Here is a 20207-nt window from a genome sequence, read left to right as displayed (position 1 = left end):
GTGTGTCACAATATTGGATCATTGTTGAAAAAACGTTTGGCTTCAATTTTGATCTTCAATTTGCGGAAACAGCAACTGTCTATTTGCGATATCAATATTTCTGTGAAAACGTATTATACTTCCTTTGAACGCTGGTACCAGTATACTAACATTTTACCGCCGTGTTTGCATCAAGAGTGTATCACTTATTTAATAAAAATGTGGCAGTTCTCAACGCATCGTCGTACATTTTAACACCATCCACGCATATCGCTTCGCGCCGGTAAATCTTGCAACGTTCCCGTATTACCACATTGTGTTCTATTTTTTCTAGCACAGCTGTAGATCATATCTTTCCGCCTTCCTTGTGGATAATATAGGTATCTGTGGAGTCTATAGATATTTGCTAAAATATTCACGTGTCCTGCATACTCCTCGATTACGCAATGCCTCCATGACTGCTGGTATCTCTACTGAAGCAACCGCTTATTATACTCTTATTGTACGTACTCTGGGTCAGTATATTGCAACGCTCCCCAGACAACACAAAAAGTCCCATGGACATGGACTTTTATGCTACGCGCTGTAGTTGCATGGATGTAGATGCAATAATGCATGGCGATGTAGCGTTCAGGCGATTCAGTGTGCCCATGCACTACGCATGTCCGCTGCGAACACTGTCAATGGACATTGGGCAGCTGTTTTTATACTAAATCCTGCTCGCGTTGTCTTATATTTGTGAAGAAAGTATAACGGTAGCTTCGTTATCTTTTGCTGTAGAATGCTAATAGACGACTCGTATTACAAGCAGTTGCAATAAAGGATTGAAAATGTCACAGTGACTCTGAATGAAAGATTACAGGCTTGGAAAGCCACATTGTCGGATCGACAAGGTTAATTCCTGTGCAGGGATTCGACGTCCGACAATTGTCCCCATGACAACTAAAAGAAGGCCAAGCATGGAGAATCCGTGCATAGGACATCTTTCGGTGTGCCACTTGGGAGCTTTTCAGGATCACTTCGGCCCATCCTTAGGATGTACTCTACGCCCCAATAATGATATCTATTCGACATCTCCTGAATGTATGGGTGTCGTCTGCGATGTGATTCATTTCATTTTCCATTCTTCTTATCAAGTTGTACGCCGAGTGACCGATCCCAGCGATAATGGAGGCGTGCGAGTCAAGTTCGAACCAAAGAAGAAGGGCGAAAAGAAAAGAAAATTAAATAAAACGTTAAATAATACGGCCTCTGTAATCAAATTGGCGTGTATTATGTTAACAAAAAAGTATTTTTCTTGTAAAATCACCACTGCAGACCCCCATATATCAAGGGCACTTAACGGTAATAATGTGAAAGGAAATACGCTTGTATCATAATACTTTGTCGCTACTGAAGGACAAGCATACAGACAAGCATCCACGCACATACCCGAAGCAAATGTGGAGGTTGTGGATAGCTTCGTGGCGCTGCCTGTATCGAAGTACGGACACGGCGAAAGCTGAAAGAGCCCGTAACAGCTACCGCGGTAAAAGCTATTGCAGCTATGTAATACAACAGCGTCTCATTATAACATACCGCATTCTTTTTCCAGTGGAGGGACCAGATGGGTTTTTATGTAGAGCCGCATATATATTTACATCGATATGTGAAGCAAACTGATCGTAAGTGCATTCTCGGGTTCCATTTCGGCATTAAGTGAAAGGGTTTTGCTGTATTAAACGCTCCTTGTAGTATTTGCGGTGTACGCTTTCGTTTTACCCAACGAGAGCATTTCAATATGCCGCGGCGCGAAAACGGGACTCCACAGTAGTTGCTCTCAATGCGGAGAGGCGGCGCTACGAGCGCTGGCGCATCGTTAGCGTCGTCTGTGGCATGGCAACCCTAGCGCCGGCGCCGCGAAGGACGCCTGATCCGGATGGCCTACGCGCGGCCGCTCCGCGCTGTAGAGGCAGCTTCGAGAAAGTGAAAACTGGATTGCAACCGGCTTTCTCCTCACTTTTGCTTTTCTACTAGCGTAGTCCAAGTTTAGCTCCCTCGCGCACACCGCGGCGGCAGTTGAGCTCATTGGGCGGCGAGCGTCAACCACTGTCAGCTGAAGGTGAGGCCCACTTCGTTTTCTGGCTGTTGTCTTCGGTGTTGCCAACTTTGACGAAATGTTTCAGTTTTCGTTGCGCACCGTACTTGGCTGACTGTTTGGCATGTGCTAAACTCTTCTGTAGTCACACACGTGTGGTCAAGTAATAGTTTCTGCTACTCTGTGTTGTACAAACGCCTGGGGAGTATGCATACGAGTTTTGCTCTACCATTTCTTTCTTCGAGGCCAGCGGGCGTGAACCCCTCGGTCCTCAAGGTTGCAATGCGGTTGTTTGGGCAGTGCGTTGCGCCGCGGCCGTTGACAAGCGCGCTCCTTGAAAAACACGCGACGTCCTTGCCGGACGTCGCTCCGTTTGTTTGTCAGCTGCTCGGGTTTCATGGCGCATTGTGCTGGTAGATTTCCCCTGGATTCCAAACGGCCTCGAGTGAATGTATTCATTCTCATCCCGCTCGTCTGCGTTTGTAAAATGGTTTTAACGAAAATACTTCGAACCATGTCAAATGAGTCGGTGCCTGAAGAATGACACTCGTCCGATGTTTTGAGCCGAATTTTTAAGTATTAGACTTCAAACTACAGTGTAATTCAAAACTTAAATGTAATTGACTAGTGCAGTTTACTACTCATTCGTTGTGTTGCCGGTTTCAACAAATGACGCGATCCAGTCGTGTATGAATGCATTGATCAACTTTGTAGTAGGAGAAAACGACCAATTTATTTGTTCCATGTTGTGAAATATTGCATTAGCGTACTAATACAAGGAGTTGCGCACGTATCCCGTCTTTATTTTTCCGATCACCTTGTCAACCTTAGTATTCTAGGGGGCCATGCGGCATCATTTGTGAAAACGGATATTTCGCTGTTGAAAGCACGATATCTTATTTCTTGGATGACGCTAGTGCTAAGTTATCGCACGTAAAGCTATTGGAGTGCGCTTGGCCTCTTGATCATACATGAAGTTTACTTGTAAGCGCATTGCAAGCGAGGCGAAAGTTAGTGGGCTCTGTCCTTTTGGACGGGAAAAATGCACTGGCTATAAGGCGCATACTTTCCTGGACCCGGAAGCGGGCAGTGCAAGCGGCGGGAGAAAGTGGTCCCATCGCGGAAGCGTTTTCGTGGTCCGGGTTCGTCGACCGGCTTCCCTGGTCCTTGACCGGATTTCATGCAAGTCGGAGACGCTGAAGGGCCTGCTGGCAGCCTTATTAGCATGTAGAGGAGAAGCGCATGGCCATCTTAACACTTGAAGTCTCTTACGCGCAGCGCTTAGGGGTACCATTAGTTGCTTGTCAATACTGCTTTAGCATTCATGCGTGTCTGGTGCTACAGCTCCGCTTGTTTCGAAGAGTGGTTTGCTAACACGGAAACGAGGATTCCAAGTTATGGTGAATCAGAAAGGTAGATTGCAGCTTTATCTTAGTCACAATTTGTTAAAAGATTATACGGTTTTACATGCCAAAACCACTTTCTGATTATGAGGCACGTCGTAGTGGAGGTCTCTGGGAATTTCGACCACCTGGGATTCTTTAACGTGCACCTAAATCTAAGTACACGGGTGCTTTCACATTTCGCCCTCATCGAAAAGCGGCCGCCGTGGCCGGGATTCGATCCCGCGACCTCATGCTCAGCAGCCCAACACCATAGCCACTGAGCAACCACGGCGGGTCTCAAGTTGTTGTATTCTGAAATAAGATGAGCATTTGCCAACGACTGCAACTTTTCGCTTGAAAGGTATCAAAGTGCCTTTCGTAAAGTTAAGTTGTTCTTATTTCTAATTTGCTATTATTGTTGCAAGAGTGTTTATTGTACTTCCTTTTATGCTATATCCACAGATGGAGGTCATGGGCCACCAGTCATACTTTGAATTCAGCTCACATGTGGAAAATCTGCTATTTAGAGGCCTCTCAGCATCCTCTCTTGGAGGTGATGCCATATTGCTTTTTATAGTGTTTGACAATGGAGGTTATATTGCTTTCAATCAGAGAGGTTACATTTTCTGCCGCTCAAGTTTAGTTCACTGGCAATATGTTTTATGTGGTGCATGGGAGAAATAATGACTTGGTTTTGGAAGTATAAATCCTTTTTGGTGTCAAAACATTATTTATTTCATGATGTGGAAACATCTTAGTGGTAACCTTGTTTTCACTGGGTCAATACAGTGCTGCTGGTGGATCGCTAAATTGATGCTGTTTGGCTGTATCAGCTTTTTAGTGCCTAGTCTGCTATATAGAAGTGGTAACTCTGAAGTACTAAAATTTTTAAACTTGTGTAATGCTAGGGGTGTTGCTGTTTTCTGCATTTTTAATTGGATAGCTTAAGAACAGTTTGAGCAATGATGAGTCATGGTTGTCTCATGGCCAGAGCTTCAGTAGCCTGTTTCCCAATGCCTGTCCTTTGTGCAGGCATGCTTGGCATGTGTCTTGGAGTGGCTGCCTTCTCTGTGCTGTACGAGTCCATCACAGCTTCACATCATTATGTAACAGAAGTGCACAAGCAGAGCCTGTGGGCGCCTAGCCAGAGGAGTCGCCTTGAGGCCAGTCCAGATGCCTCTCAGGTCTGCTGTGCCTCCTACTTTTACTGACAGATACCTTGCAAAGACAAGGCCAAGTGAAGTGCTTTTACCAGATGTTTGCTGATAGTAGATAATGCTTGTGAGCGTACTGTGAGCTCCTTTGGCTGTGTAGAGCTTGTATGTATACTGTCTTGGAAATATTAGTACTACATGATGTAAGCACAATTTGTTGTTAAGCTTGAAGCATAACATTGCAGTGGGGGGTTAATTGTGCGACAAGAAGCTTGAAAAGATGAATCTAAGCAATAGTTCTTAATATTTCCATTCCTAACAGTAGCTTTTCTTGTATATCAGATCTGGAAACATTTGCAGCTCACTCAAGCATGCCACTTCTGTTCTCTTTGAGCCAAAGTAATGTGAAGAAGATGGTTTCTTGGAATTCTGGAGATTGCTGAGTTTGTTGCTGAGCTTTGGATTACTGAAAGAATGAGGACAAATGGTGTCCGCAAGTGGCTCACATAATTGGCAGTGCCAGAGAGTTGGCCGCTGATTCCAAGAAAGCACCACAGCTTGCAAAACGAGTAATTACATCTGCTGCTGATGGCCTGTGGTGCTTACTGGGACCCAAATGCCAATACCCCATGTCACTGGCAATTACGCTAGCCACATGCTGGCGCATCATGTTTAAGTTTGTACTTGGATGTGCAGTACATCCATCCAGGCCAATTCCATGGATGTATTTACTTGTGTAAGTACATCCATGAAATTTTTACTTGTAGTGTTAAAACAGTGTGATTGATGAATTAAGGCAGCTGAAGATCTAATATGTACATAACATTTGAAAGGCTCAATATTAATAATCAGACTAACAATAGTGGTATGGTAAAAGCATTAACCATTGTGCAATATGTGGCGATGGGCAGTGATGTGCCAACTACCCCAGCAATGTTTCTTGGCTAATTAAATTATGCACTTTTCCACATGGAGCACATTTCGATGTTTGTTTTTCGGTTTTCTGAGGAGTGTATTTGCTAACTTTAATTGCTGTTTTCTATGTATAGTGTATAATCACTTCGGTAAGGATAAAGAATGAACCCACCAATGCTCACATGGCACATTTCGATAACTCGAATGCTAGATACGCTTAATACAGTGTACGGAGGTATAATTACAATGTGATGTATGTTTAACGTCCCGAATATCGTGAGTGTTTGAAGGAAGGAAAAAAAACGCGTTTTCTTATTTACTAGGAAAGAAAACAGTTGCTTTCCGACGTTTCTTTTTCGCCGCAAGACCCGCATCACTTGAAGGTGTCTGGTGTTCAATGGTACAGAAGCTTGAAGTGATCGGCTCATAGTGAAAGGCGTAGAGCGGAACCTGTGTCTGCAATTCGGCGCACTCTCCGGATGAGCACCGTTCGCTATGCGCGGCGCCAACTTCCGCGTCCAGCGTCGCGGGCGGAAACAAAATGCTTGCCAGCACTCGAACGTGCCAGCGCTCGCTCCGCAATTGACTTCGAGAGCCAGCTGCCTGGCTCTTCCTGTCCGCTATCGGGGTGCGCTGCCCAAGTCGCGGATGTACCGCCGTGTACGTACGGCGACATTTGGGATGCGAATTCTGCCGAATTTCGTCGTCTCCAAACGTATGTGGATATCATTAAGTAAGCGTTTACCTCATTTCGAAGCACTCCTTGCACTGCGCGTGCCTCGAAGCATGCCACGGAAGGAATAGCCTCCGCCACCCGATCTTTCCATTTCCTTTTTCACTTTGTCGGCCTGGTGGCACTCAGGCGGAACCAAGTGCACGTGCCAGGCGGTCTGTGACGCCGAGCGGGATGCGGCGCCGCGGTGCCCGCGTATGCAAAAGTTCCCGCGGGGCAGCTGTCATGCTGTCCGTCATTTGCGGCGCGTACTTCCTCCGTCCCTTTCCCGTCTTCCATGTTGGGCGCTGTCGACGAGGCCCCTCTCTTCCTCGCCCTTTAAATACTACCAGTTCTCCAGGAACGGCCGCCGGGAGGAGGCGGACGAAACGGTAGAAAATAAGTGCCGGGACCCGTTCAAAGCCCCCCCTCCCCCCTCGCCCGTCCCCCCGTCTTGCACGATCGTCAACGGCTCCGCTTGCGGTCTAGCACAACTCCCTTCACGCACCACTTCGTGCGCGCTTCTTGTTTTCTCCCTTGAACCGTTGCTCCTACTTGTTTTTCATGTTTGTTGTTAAAGCAGAATGTGGCGTTAGGAATTTAAAAAAGGCGGAGAGAGAGAGAAACGCCGACCTGGCGCAACTTGTGTAGCGCCCGTTGCTTTCACTGACGTCTTTTCACCATCCCCTATGTCACGTACGCGGTGTGGCAGGCCACAGACGAATCTTCTCCGGCCGTCCTCCTCCGCCTTTCTCACGTTGAAATTGTCTCGCGTCCGGCTGATCGCGGTATTCTGCCAATATTCGTGCATATGCCACTGCTGTGTACCCCCCCTCCCCTCCCCCTCTGCCACGGCCGTGTAAATAGCACGCCTTTCTTTTCAATTCTACACCCTCGCCGCTACACGTTCGGTCGTTGCCTCACCTACCCGCCTTACCCCTTCTCCCCTTAAAAGAACCCTACCCAATATACTGTGCCGAGGAAAGCATACGTCGCTTTGAAAAAGACAAATCCACTTGCCGAAACGTTCGCTCCCGCTTTTACCTTGTTCTCATTTTGCTCATCGTCGTGACTATGTATTGTTGCACGGGTGAAACTAACGACGGCGTGATGCATGCTTTCCCAAAATAATTTACCTTACTGCCACCTGAACTTTATCTCCCGACGTAATGATAGCTATAACCCTGTCCCCGTATTGGCGTTTTTGTCAACAACATGCATTTAAAAGTAAAACAGGTAGACTTAAAATAAAATGCAGGTTTGTAGGTTGTGACTTCTAAGTAGTTTACAGGGTAACTAAAGGAGAGTGAAGGCTCAGCAGCCAAAGAGCGGGAGAGGTGGCAGCGCGACGCCACGTCAGAATTTGCGTAGTTCCCTGTGACATTAGATTGTGGCATCACTCTACCGAGGCATCTTATTGACCCTTTCACCTCCCACGCTCTTTACTGAAAAAAATATGCAAATTTTAAACTTTCTCTTCACTCCGCCAACTTGTACGCGTTAGGTCCCTGTACGAGAAGATACACTCAAGCAGTCGCATTCACTCAGTAAGGGACGTACTCATGTAAGAGTCGCACCCCCTAATCAGCATCCCAAAATATATGTGAAAAGAAAAATTCAGAAAAATGTTCGAAGGCACTGCGCGTGTCGTGCGATGTCTGCGGACATTATTGCGCAAGGCTTTAAAGTCACGTGCATATATCTATATCTGTAAAGCCATGGATGACACGGGGGAGGACTGCATTCACGAGTGTGCTTGCGAACCGAGCTGAGCAAAGGCGACAGTGACAATGGTGACGACCACACGGGCACCAGGTGCGTGGCGTGCGTGCGTGAACAAATGAATGCGTTATGAAAACAATAGCGTTTGCTCTTTGGGTACAAAGGGGTCACAGGGATCCCACGCGGCCGGAAACATTGGACTGAAACGTCCCACCCCCTTGTAGTGGCCGCACCTCGTCAAGATTGCGAAAAGAAAAAAAATAAAAGAAAAAATATGCAGCCCTTGCACGAGTGTGCACGATATTGCCTTGTTAGGAAAAAGAAAAATCATTTTAACGGCATTACCCGTCGCGGTGGCTCTGCAGTCTTGGGAGCGTTCTACCGCAAGAATTTTCCAAATTGGTTTATTAATAGCCGAGATGGGAATATTTCAGTGCCGCGAACCCATGATTTCAGGAGGCGAGCGTCACCGCCAACAAGGACACTCTCTCCACTTGACCCATGTAGCCTCCGCAAGTGAAATTCAATTCCGTTCCTGCGTTCTCCCATACCGGAGCTGAAGGATCGTGTGACGCATACGTCCCGTGCCCCGACTTCTTCTCCTTTTTTTTTTTTTTCGCGCTTTTCTGTTGCGCGGCGCACTTATACGCAGCCAACGCAGCGCGGCTTGTTTCTGGCGACACTTGTGCTACAAACTGTTAGGACGTGCAGAGCTCGGACTTGTGTTTAAAGCCTAAAAGAAAAACATTACGTTAAAACACCACTCGAAACACGTCTACATTTCCAACAGCTCGCGGTCGTGCGCGCGAGCTGTTGTGATTGTCTCGTTTCGCGCAGCGCACGAATTTGCGCGCTGTGCACGAGGATATTTGACTAGGGCTAGTCATAGCGCTTATAAGTCATTGCGCGACAAGCGCTATGACATAGCTTCGCTCTCAGCGCGCGCGATTGCACGACGTGAGAACAAGCAGGCGAAACGGAAGTACACCTCTCTTGCTGCGGCGCGAAGCAAAACAAAACACGCATATATTTGGTTAGTGTGTTTTATTATTTCTGTAAACTTTAATTCGTCTATTGAAGCAACAGATTACACAAATAACAGCTGTTGCGTTGAATAAATCTCGAAGTGTCACGTGTCACTATGAGCGACGTCACAGCGTGTACATGTACGTAGGCGCACTTCTGATATACGTCATTCCCCCGTTTTGCAGCGCGGCGCCCGCGAGAAGAAGGGCGAACGGCGTTTATTTTGAAATGTCATCTCTTTTCGCGGCTTATAGCGATGTAATTCTTAGCAGACACTATTATGAGCGCGATTGTATGCACTGCGCTTGTCAGCTCGAAATGGCCAGACCTGGTGAGGGGCCCTTTAGGGGAGCCCATATGGTCAGAATTATTCATGAGCCCCACCCCTCCCCACCCTGCGCCTCCCAGACTACGCCGTCTCTCGTGAGTTGCTTTGTAACTTTGAATGCCATGCTTCATCTTTTTCCAGACGTCTACATTTCCAATAGGCCCGTAGACGCGATAACGAAATGTGTGAAATATGTACGAATGCCTTAACATAGTTTCACGGCGTAAAATCAGTTGACACGCGTGACTGGTCTACCGCTAGCAAAGCAAAGGATCAGCTGCGGCCTGGAAGAGCAGGGCTTGTTTTTGGCGACCCTTGTGCTACAAACTGTTAGGACGTGCAGAGCTCGGACTTGTGTTTAAAGCCTAAAAGAAAAACATTACGTTAAAACACCACTCGACGTGGCAACTTTTGTACGTTTTTCCTGCGCACGAAAGGGAAAAAAATCAGAAAAGAAAGCAGAAAAGCCACATCTGCGAGAAGACCGCGTAGTCCGAGACGTCGGGAAGTGATGTCACCGCTGCCGCGGTTTGGGCACGTCATTCCCTCGTTAACAAACGCTTCGAGTTTGCAAGAGAATGAACTCGGGTCTTGGCTATATTCATCATCTTCCGTTGATGTCCCTTTAATGGTACCTGCATATTCTATTATGCACCTAAAGGAAAGGGGAAAAAAGGAAATCTGGTTCACACACTTCTGGGGTTACTGAATTCCAACAATTTGTAGCGCGTGCCGTGTGCTTGTATATTAGAACATAGGACGAGAACTTCTTTTTCTTAAAGGTGCCGAAGTGTTGCTATAAAGGAGGTAGTAAGGGCGCCAAGAGGGGACCAAAATAGCTCATAACCTGGGTTCGACGTTTAGTCCCACATGTCGCGAGACCTCGCGAGCTGAATACATGCCAGCTTTCGAGGAAAGCGTTCTCGTAGACGACTGCCGGTGACACTTGCCGCGACGCTGTCAGTAGAGGAAGCCGAACGTAAAGGTTGCAGAACACAAGACGCAGGAACGACGCGTCTCGGCTGTCATTTTTCCTCGAGGCTTCACACGCCGCCGCTGGCATGGGCCAAAGTATTGGTCATTTGCAGCTTGTCTGCATTACTCGCTTTATTCAGTAGGACTGAAAACTCGCCTCCTACGTCATCGTTTGTTTGCACTTATCTGTCTTGTTTCTTTTGGACAGTGTTTATCTACCTGAGTGTAACATTCATAGTCTCGATAACTGTTGCAGAGATACAACCCCAAGACGATAGCGTAAGGCATGCATGCGTGAGGCAGCAACATCAGCTCCTGTTTGGCTTCAAACGCCTCCGTGCGCTTTGTGATCAGGTTACAAGGACCGTCCAGCGAGCAGGACAACCATGCAGTTAGCTCAATTTATATCAGGCTAGGACGAAATGGCTCAACACAGACGTCCGGTCCTGTGACCGTGGAAAGTGTGCAGACCTAGTTATGAAAGTCGCTCACTAACCGCGGTGTCGTTTCTGTGCGCACTCACGGCGACACACCCTAGAGGATGCGCGTTGTGGACGTTCGCAACAAGGCACTGAATGCACTGCAGCTGAAGTGGAAGCAACTTCAGCTGCCATTGTGCTGCGCTCTGTGTGCAGTGTACACACTCGTTTCCAGCGTGCAGATCAACTTTTTTTTTTTATGCTTCTTCGCCAGTTGGTTGGTTGGCTGGAATCGCTTTTGGTCGGGAATAGGCGTTCCGCCTTGAACTCGTCGAGACAAGATAAACGTGTGCCCCGCACGCGCGGGCACGCTCGAGGAGCGTAGTGCCCGTTTCCCCGGGCCGTGCAAGGGCGCCACGCAGGCGCGCAGTGTAGCCCTGACCCCGTCCACTGGCGGTTGTAGGCACGCATGCAACCGGCCGCGAGCAGCCCCTGCTGCCGAGTCTTTGCGGGCCTCTTGCGCACTGCTTTGCAAATTCGTCGCTTTCCAAGTGGCATTCGTCGTCGGAGACTGTGGTATGGGGCCTGGCGCACGCGTGGACCTCTGAATATGTGCACGTTGCGCCTTAGACTGGGTGGCTAAAATTAGTGTCTTAATGCGTGAAAGGTTATTTAGAGAACTAATTCTTAAAGCACTCGTCGAGGATTCATCTTCCAGTCTTCAAGCCACTTTCTTATTTGTTCATTCGTTCTTTCTTTTTGATACCGTGAAATGTATTTAGTCAGAAGTGTAATGGGGCGATCTCATAGAACTGAGAACTTCCTGACTTCTGGATAACTATACTGTCTTTTTTTAATGCACTTGCGAGGTAGAGAACGGCGCCTACATCTGTGGAATAAGTATGACTTGTTTAGTTCAGACGGCGACAAGCTCGAAGACCTCTGGCACGGACAGTGACCAAAACTGAACATAGGCGCGCGAGTGCGTTACCGAGCGGCAACCCCCAGAGCCTACACTATACTATACAGCGCACATCTCGATCGTCCAGTGCACCGTGCTTTTCTGAGACGCGCAAACTTACTCATCTCCTACCTAGTTACCGCGATTTTAACGTGACCGCAGATTCACTGCGAAAACGCACGCACGTCTGTCATTTCAAATACCGGAAAGTTGCTCTTCTATCCTACAATTTGCTGCCGTCAAAACGTCGGATAAAGACTTCGGAGGACGATGGCAGTCGACAAGCTCACGCATAAAAAAGCGATTTTTTTCGGGTGGCTAGAAGTAATGTAAATTGAAACAAAAAGTAATAAATTATAACAGTCATGAGCGATAGCTGTCTTAAAATTACAAAAAAAGAAAAGATAAAATTGTGCAGTAATAGATGAAAGCAATAATTTTGTATAAATTATTCCGCACGAGTATCACTTCTGTGCGCCAAGTTCTAAGCGCCCTCACGGCCCCCATCATAACATTCTTTTCTCGAAAAAAAAAATCGCTTGAACTATTACTTCCCACATTGAGGTAAAATACCATGAGTTTTGTTGGCACCATAGGAGGCGGCCGAATTCGAAACACCAGGTATACGCTTCCGATGGAATGACCCATGAATATGCAGTGGTACGACTAACAGAGAAAGGGGAAAGAAACCGAGACCCGTTCATTTACGATCCACCTTCGGTTATCTGCACGCGCAGCCCTCCTAATCCGTTTTGCATTCCGTGTATCCATGTATAGTTCACGCGAAGCACTAAGGGCAAGCACACGCTGCTCTACGACCAGCCTCTACGATGTGCCGTAATGGACTCTGTCATGGTTGAGGGTAGAGAACCCTGGAGCGCGAAAATCGCTGCTTCTGGGAAAGGCAGCTGACTTAAATGGTGTGCTGTGCGCCCGAACAAAACCTGCAGGTGCGGTCCTGACAGGACCAGCACTCGCAGTGCTCCATGTAGAGGACGCCCACTCGATCGCTTCCCGTGAAAGAGGCACCAGCACCTGTTGGACTTTAACGCACCAATGTAGTCCGAGGATGTATATGGGCCAAAGTGCGAGGTCACATTGCAGGAGGTGAGCCAGTGGCGTTTATTACAAGGGGGTTAAGTGTTTGTCAATAATGCTAGCGGTAGAAACGAAACCCTCTAGAGACATTTCTGAAGGCCATGAGAAAAATGTTCCAGTCATAATTCAATTTCTCATCTAATCCTAATCCATTCTCGAAGGGCCTGCCACGTACTTCAATGACCCCTAGGCATCACTCTCTCTATGTTATTCGTCCAATCTAACTACGACGCGAGCAGTGTACACACAACGAGGCTCCAAAGTGGCAATGTCCGTAGTTATAGTTCCGAGGTCACTATCATAAATTATCGCCGCACATGGGCCCCTTGTTGTCCATCGTTTTATTGCTTCACGGGCCCCATGTTTTAAAACCTCGCGGGATGCCGTCGTCGACATTCCCACGCTCGCTGGGACGTCTGGCACGTTTACCAATGTTTTAGACAGAGGTGAGTTGAAGTGGCTACGCGATGGCTTGGCTCCAAAAGCAGCGACTTTGCTCTCGTGAACCGAACCGCGGAAGCCATGCCCGCGCTCTTCGCTTGCGCCACAGTCCGTAAACTAGGCGGCTCCCCTAATGACTATGATTACTGGCCAGCGTTCTCGGTTATTTCCATCCGAAAATTACGTTCCTTTTCTTCCTTCTTTCTTTTCGATTGATATTTTCTTCCACACAAAGTTTCATCGGACCAGGAGCGGTGGCTCAATGGCTATGGCTTTCTGCTGCTGAGCACGAGATGTTGTGTTCGATTCCCAGCTACGGCGACCGCACTCGATAGAGGTGAAATTCAAAAACACTCGTGTACTTAGACTTAGGTGCAGATTAACGAACCGCAAGCGTTTGAAATTAATCCGGAGTGTCCCACTACGGCACGCCTCTTAACTCACTATGCAGTCTCGGGACGTAAAACCCGGAGCTTACCGGGTTTCCTTTCTTTTTTTCCCTCCAGGTATATGGTTCACTAGTTTTCTAAATGTTAAAATATACTGTATATAACTGCTGAAGTGCAGATCCTGCACTTCAGCACCGTAGTTGTATCCAATTGCACAAAGTGTTCAAATAGTGAAATTACTGAATTGAATCGAATTATGCACTTCGAGAACGACATTAAAATGTCGTGCCATTTTTCTTATGTTTAAACAAAGTGAAATATAAAGCTTTTGTGGCGTTTGTTTTAAAAAATTAGGCTTATTTTACATCACTTGATACGTGCATGCAAGGCAGTTCTCAGGTAGACGCCCGATCTATTTATTTTTATTTATTTATTTACATTACCCCTAAGGGCCCTCACACGAGGGTATTACATAGGGGGGGGGTACAAACATGAAATATACACAAGAAGTAAAACTACATAAAATAAACATACACGCAAGGAACATAAAATAAATAGATATGAACAAGGGGTATATGCACTTAGTCATGAAAACACAAGAACATTTTACATAATATGTTAATATGTGCATATAGGCATATGTAATATCTAATCTGCTACCACTAACCGTTTTCTTGCAACAAAGTTTGGAAAGATGGTAAGTTAACTTCAGTAGCTATGCGTGATGGTAGGTTATTCCATTCTATTATTGTGCGAGGAATAAATGCTTTTGCGTAGAGCGACGAGCGGCACATTATGCGTTTTGCTTTGTTAGCGTGGTCACTGCGCGGGAAAACTGCAGGGGGTGGTGAAAAGAAGTCATCGTGAAGCGTGGAATGGTGATAAAGTTTATGAAATAAGGTTAGGCGAGCAAACTGGCGTCGACGTGATAGTGATTCCAACTCGGCACGTTGTTTTAACGATGTGACGCTGGTGAAGCGTGAATAATCGGAAAAGATGAAGCGAACAGCACGGTTTTGCAAAGATTCAATGTTGTTGATTATGTATGCTTGATCGGGATTCCATATGGCAGAAGCATATTCAATTTTTGGGCGGATCAGCGTGATGTAAGCAAGTTTTTATTAAGTGAGAAGGTGCGTGCTTGAGGTTACGCTTAAGAAGACCGAGTGCTCGGTTAGCTGATGCTAAGACGGTGTTAATATGGTAATGCCAAGTTAAGTCAGACTGAAGATGAAGGCCAAGATACTTGTAAGTTGGCGCAAGTTCTACTCTAGCATTATTGAGAAAGTAGGTGGTAGGAAGTCGAGTGGAATGGTTGTTAAATGACATTAGCTTGGTTTTAGATGTATTTAAAGACATCAACCACGAAGAGCACCAAGCGGTCACAGCATCAAGATCAGTTTGTAAGGAAAGTCGGTCAGCGTCATTACTAATATTACGATATATAACTCAACGATCAACTGAAATGCTTGTAAATGAAAAGCAGCTGGTTTCAATTACGTAGTACATACCACGACAATGACAGTAATGAAGAGAGAGAATGGTACGTCACAAGATGCACGTAGATTCGCTGAGTGCCGTGTTTGTTGAAGGAAAGAAGGTCGACACTGCAGCACCCCACGTTGTTTTAATGGGATGCAAACATGTTGAAGCTGTCCAAATAATAAATTGATTTGCCTAAATCAAGACAAAAATCGTAGGCTGCCTAAAAGCGAGACATCCTTATTGGCTGAAGAAATGACTGGACAGAAGTTATCTGCCCCATGCATTCGCTCGGGAAACGGTGCCCCTGCGTGACAACCGCGGCGCTCCTGCAGCAGAATCATTCGGAACCGTCTGTTTCCACTTGCATCGGTCTTTCTTGCCTGCGACTCCAACAACTGTTGGTATCCCTTAGATTTAGAGGGGAACGAATAATCCACAATTTCGAGTGGTTAGTTCTCAAATCGAATACGAGTCGAATAACAAACACTGATTCTTACTTGAAATTTCCAATATTCGCACACGCCTCAAGATAAGTGTTCAAGAAGCAGTCTAGCAAGGGCACAAGGCAGAATGAGACCTTGTAACGATATGTGGGTACACAGCTCCAAGAAATAATGCAAAAGAAAGCGAGAGAATGAACACTACAGGTAGATATGACCCCGTTATCATCAGTAAACTTAACCCAGCTCATCCAGTGCAGTGACCGCAGCACAAAGGCTGACAGGGCCTAGGCCAGGGCTCCCCGCTTCATCTGCATAACGCCTTCCCCCCTCCTCGCTTTCGTCCAAGCGGCAATCAAAAGGATCGCAAATAATAATAATAAAACGTGATTGTTTTAGGCAACAGGTTAACGAATTACCTTGACCCCACCCCATGCTCCTTGCGTCGGAGCGCATATGGAGCGCACAGCTGCCCGCAGATGGCTGTCTTAACTCCTTGGTGAATTTGCTGACCTTTGGTTTAAACCAAAAACGGCTGAACCCTAGCTCTTAATACTCCACCATCGGTGTTGGCGTTACGCCGCCTCTCCTTCGACAGTTGTTGCTCTCGTAAACGACCGCGCGAACAACGCTCAAACACCCCGGATTAAAAAAAAAAAGTTACAGTTTCGTTTAGCGGCGAAGCATTAATTAAAGCATTGCTATCGAGCCATTCACACGGTGTTCTAAAAATACGCGGAGCCGACACGAAGCGACACAGCACCCGAGACAACTGCTACTGTGCAGCAGGAACAGAACAGCGCCCTCGCAGATGCCAGGCGTGTCACAACGCTGGCACGATGAGAAACGCCGGCAGCGGCATTACAGGCGTCACACCTCGATGCTGCACGAGATGCCACCGACGGGAAACCGTCGGGTTGGTACGATCGGTGAACATGCCCTGCGCAAAGTATTATGTCTGAGTGTTTTGAACTTGCAAGAGTTGACAACCATGCTGTGTACAAAGTAGAGAACTTGTCCAATTCTCATTGACTAACCTTCGTGTACGACGGCGTGGAAGCACATGAGGCTCTTTTTACCGGCTCACATCGTCCTCAGAAAGCTGAACTCTTCCTTTACACAATCAGTGGTGTACATCTGTCGCTTTGTCTGAAAGTACCGGGCTGTGTCTTCAGGCAACTTGGCAACGCCTGAGAGAGGTGGCGCCGAGAGTAATTAAGGTTCCCTGGCTGTTGTCCAGCAGACAGTTAGGCCGATTGAATTTTAATACACCCACTAGGCATCGACCACTTAGTTTGCCAGCGTCATCGGTTTGACTTTGGCAATCCCTCTCCAACGCGTTGGGACGACTGGACCAGTGGCGTGCGAACTATTTCTCGAGTGGGGGAGGGGGGTGATAATCGAAAACGATCTGATCTCTCTCTCTCTCTCTCTCTCTCTCTCTCTATATATATATATATATATATATATATATATATATATATATATATATATATATATGTGTGTGTGTGTGTGTGTGTGTGTGTGTGTGTGTGTGTGTGTGTGTGTGTGGAAACATACAAGCACACAAATGAAAGAGGGAGGGAACAAGCTGACAACTGCCACCGAGAGGGGCATTATGCACAGCGCACATAAAAATGCACATTTGCTAAAAACAATTTTAATAGTTAAACAAAGAATTGTACTTGATGTTTAAGTGTACAGCATAAATGTATCGCTAGTTTAGGTAATATTATTCAACAACAGCAATCAACATAACTTACTTGCAACAACACAAAAAAAAGAAACAGCACAATTGTGCGACCTTGAAGAATTACAACCCGATTTCCAACGAAGCTGTTGGAATATATATATATATATATATATATATATATATATATATATATATATATATATATATATATATATATATATATATATATATATATATATACCGTTTCAAAACTTGCCCGTATGTAATGCTTTGAAGCACTTCCTGTTGGGAATTTTTAAAAGGAGTAATTCATCAAACACACACATTAGTTTGACATAACATTTACCATGGTGTCCTCTCTCCCTGCCCACCCCCCTCTGGTGCCGCCAGTTTGGTATCGGTTGAGTTCGCTGTTCTCCCAGGGCAACGGGATAAATTTTTTGTTCGCAAAACACATTCATAATGCTCCCTTGCACGCGTTATTTACTGCAAATGCTATAATTGGTCCCCTTTATTTGAGCTTTACTAAATATTGCCCATAAGGCTGCCCTTTATTTTCGACAAATATAAACGAAATGTCTTGTTTAGTTCACCGTGGACATCGCTAAAACCAAGTGGGAACGTGTTATGACGCTTGAAAATAGGGAAAGAAAGAGGACGGCTCAGCAATTATTTGTAACGCTTCTAATTGGACATGGAACCTAAAAATGTCGCACATTGCAGTTACCATGTCCCTCCTCCCCTTTCCAAAAAATATAAACTTGTAACCTATAGATTTGTTGAGACATTGGAAAGTATAGCTGATAGTGGCCATATTACACGCTCTAACACTTGAATAAGAAATTTTTTTTACAAGAGCTGTGTGTCATCCCACTCATTTAACTTCGCGCAGAGAGTTTTAATAGCGCACCGCCAATTTTCGCTAAATTTAGTCCTAGTGGATTTTATAGTTCTGCCAGGGCAGCTGGCACATTTCTTCCCCGCTCATTAGACACGCTTATAACGCTTGCATGCGTAATTTATTTTGAAAGCCCCAGTTACCCACCTGTTTCGACCTTCACCTACACATCACCCATTAACGCATTTTACAGTCACCAAACGTAAAGCTACCTCTTTCAGTGAAGACACCAGGCGAAACTAATTATCACGCATGAAAAAGTAAATAGAAAAAAGGTGAAGGTTAAATAATTATTCATAACACTTTTAAGAAAAAAGGTGAAGGTTCAATCATTATTCGTAACATTTTTAAATAAGCTGGAGACGTTAAAGCTATGCGACGCATCACGCTTAACATGCTGTCTTTTCCTTCAAAGTACAAAACATATGAAACGCAGAGTTCTTTTGGGGCATTGGGAAACCTAGCTGATAGCAGCAGCGTGATACTTTCGAACACTTGCTTACAATTTTTAATGCTGTATTTGATTAGCACGCATTTACCATCGCACATAAACTTAGCGTATTGTTCCCCTTATGTTTGCAAAATTTGACCTCAGTTGTAGTTGTAACATATGCCAGCTCAGCCGTGTAAGTATTACACCGCTCGTAAAACAGATTAATAACGATATGGACTACATACGTATTCTACTGGAAAAGGCGCTTTAAACCCACCCATTTAGAACAATGCCTACACATTGGCCATATCATGCCCCTAATTTTCCCTTGATGTAAACAAGGTGCGTTGTTTAGCTCACCGAGAACTCCGGAGAAACTCCGGGGTTTAGTAGTTATCTGCAACACTTGCATTTAAAGCAGGAAAGCGAAAGTTCCGCAACGCATTGCGTTTAAGATTTTCGCTGCGTTAACGGAATTTCAATCGTCGATCTCTTGAGCTGTTGTTTTAGGAGTCTGGGGAACATTTCGATTACCGGCAGTATAAAAACTGAAGCGCTTCAATGAGTAACTTTCTACAACGGCTGTAATTAACCTACACAGAATATATCTATCGCTCGTCACTCAGAACGTTGCTTCGTACTTCAAACAAAGATAAACACCGTGCACCGCATATTTTACCGAGGATACCGGGGGAAAACAACTAAATGCCGCATATAACGCATAAGAATTTGGAAAAAGCGACCATTTAGTAACTGTTTTCACAGCATATAAGCAACCTAAACAGTGTAACTTTTCGGAAAACGGTCGCCAAAATGTAGTCCTCATTTTTTCAAGATACGAAATATCTGCTGTTATTTCTCCTTTCGGCAAAGAAAAAGTGATAGTGCAGCTCTCACTTATAAACAGCCTGGAAATGAAATCGTCAGTCAGACGTGACACGTGCCTTTAGAAAAAATTCAATTGATTGTTCTATTGGTATTGAAATGGCTCTACACGTTCTGCCAAGATCATTTTCACTAGCATACCTACGATATGTCATGATTACACAACGAAATTCAAGTTATATCTGTAAGAGGTTTGGTTATATTTTGATGGTGATAAGATACTCAGTCTCTAACGCTATGTAGGCTATCTCTGGACAGAAATTAAATAGATCCAGCGTTTGATAATTTAACGATTTCATGTCTTAAGGCACACTAGTACTCGTTGGGCTCGGCTGATTATGATACTTTATTGGAACGTCCACCTCGTCCGAAGATTAAAGGTAGCAAACCGATTGTGTTTTTGAATACGGATATGGCGGTCTAAAAAACACTGGGCATGATGCAAGTTGCGCAAGCTGATATGTGTCAAGGCGGGAACTGCCCAGCGCCAGGCGTCCTCCGCAACGCTAGCGTGTATGGCGAATACCACGCGTCCTCCGCTACTGGGCGTCCCGAGAAGGTGCAAAAGAGAATCCTCGCTATCAAAGCAGGGGATGCGTAGTAAAGAAAAGCATTACTTATGGGCTCACTCTATTAATAAAGAAAATTTGGCTTCAGGTGTAGTTTTGCTGGACTTTCCGGCGTGCAGCCGAAAGTGCCCACTTTCAAAAGAGGAGGGAGGAGGGAGGCAAATGACATACTTTGCCCTCCCCACTTCTGACAGTGGGGCAGCAAGTGCCCCCCCCCCCTCAG

The 20207-nt window shown here is 45.8% G+C and overlaps 1 protein-coding gene across 1 annotated transcript in view; it reads left to right on the top strand.

Annotated features, from left to right (window-relative positions):
- Positions 1-1862: 1862 nt before the first annotated feature.
- LOC142558406 (high affinity copper uptake protein 1-like) overlaps positions 1863-20207 on the top strand; it is a 40919-nt gene continuing 22574 nt past the window's right edge. Inside the window, exons 1-3 of the mRNA XM_075670546.1 lie at positions 1863-2080; positions 3904-3994; positions 4474-4625. Of these exons, the coding sequence (XP_075526661.1) occupies positions 3904-3994; positions 4474-4625 (243 nt within the window). The 5' untranslated portion in view covers positions 1863-2080. The remainder of the gene's footprint in view (positions 2081-3903; positions 3995-4473; positions 4626-20207) is intronic.

Source organism: Dermacentor variabilis, chromosome 1 (genome assembly GCF_050947875.1).
Source record: "Dermacentor variabilis isolate Ectoservices chromosome 1, ASM5094787v1, whole genome shotgun sequence".
Lineage (NCBI taxonomy): Eukaryota > Metazoa > Arthropoda > Arachnida > Ixodida > Ixodidae > Dermacentor > Dermacentor variabilis.
The sequence above is the reverse complement of the archived record's forward strand: the minus strand, read 5'-3'. Positions and strand labels throughout refer to the sequence as shown.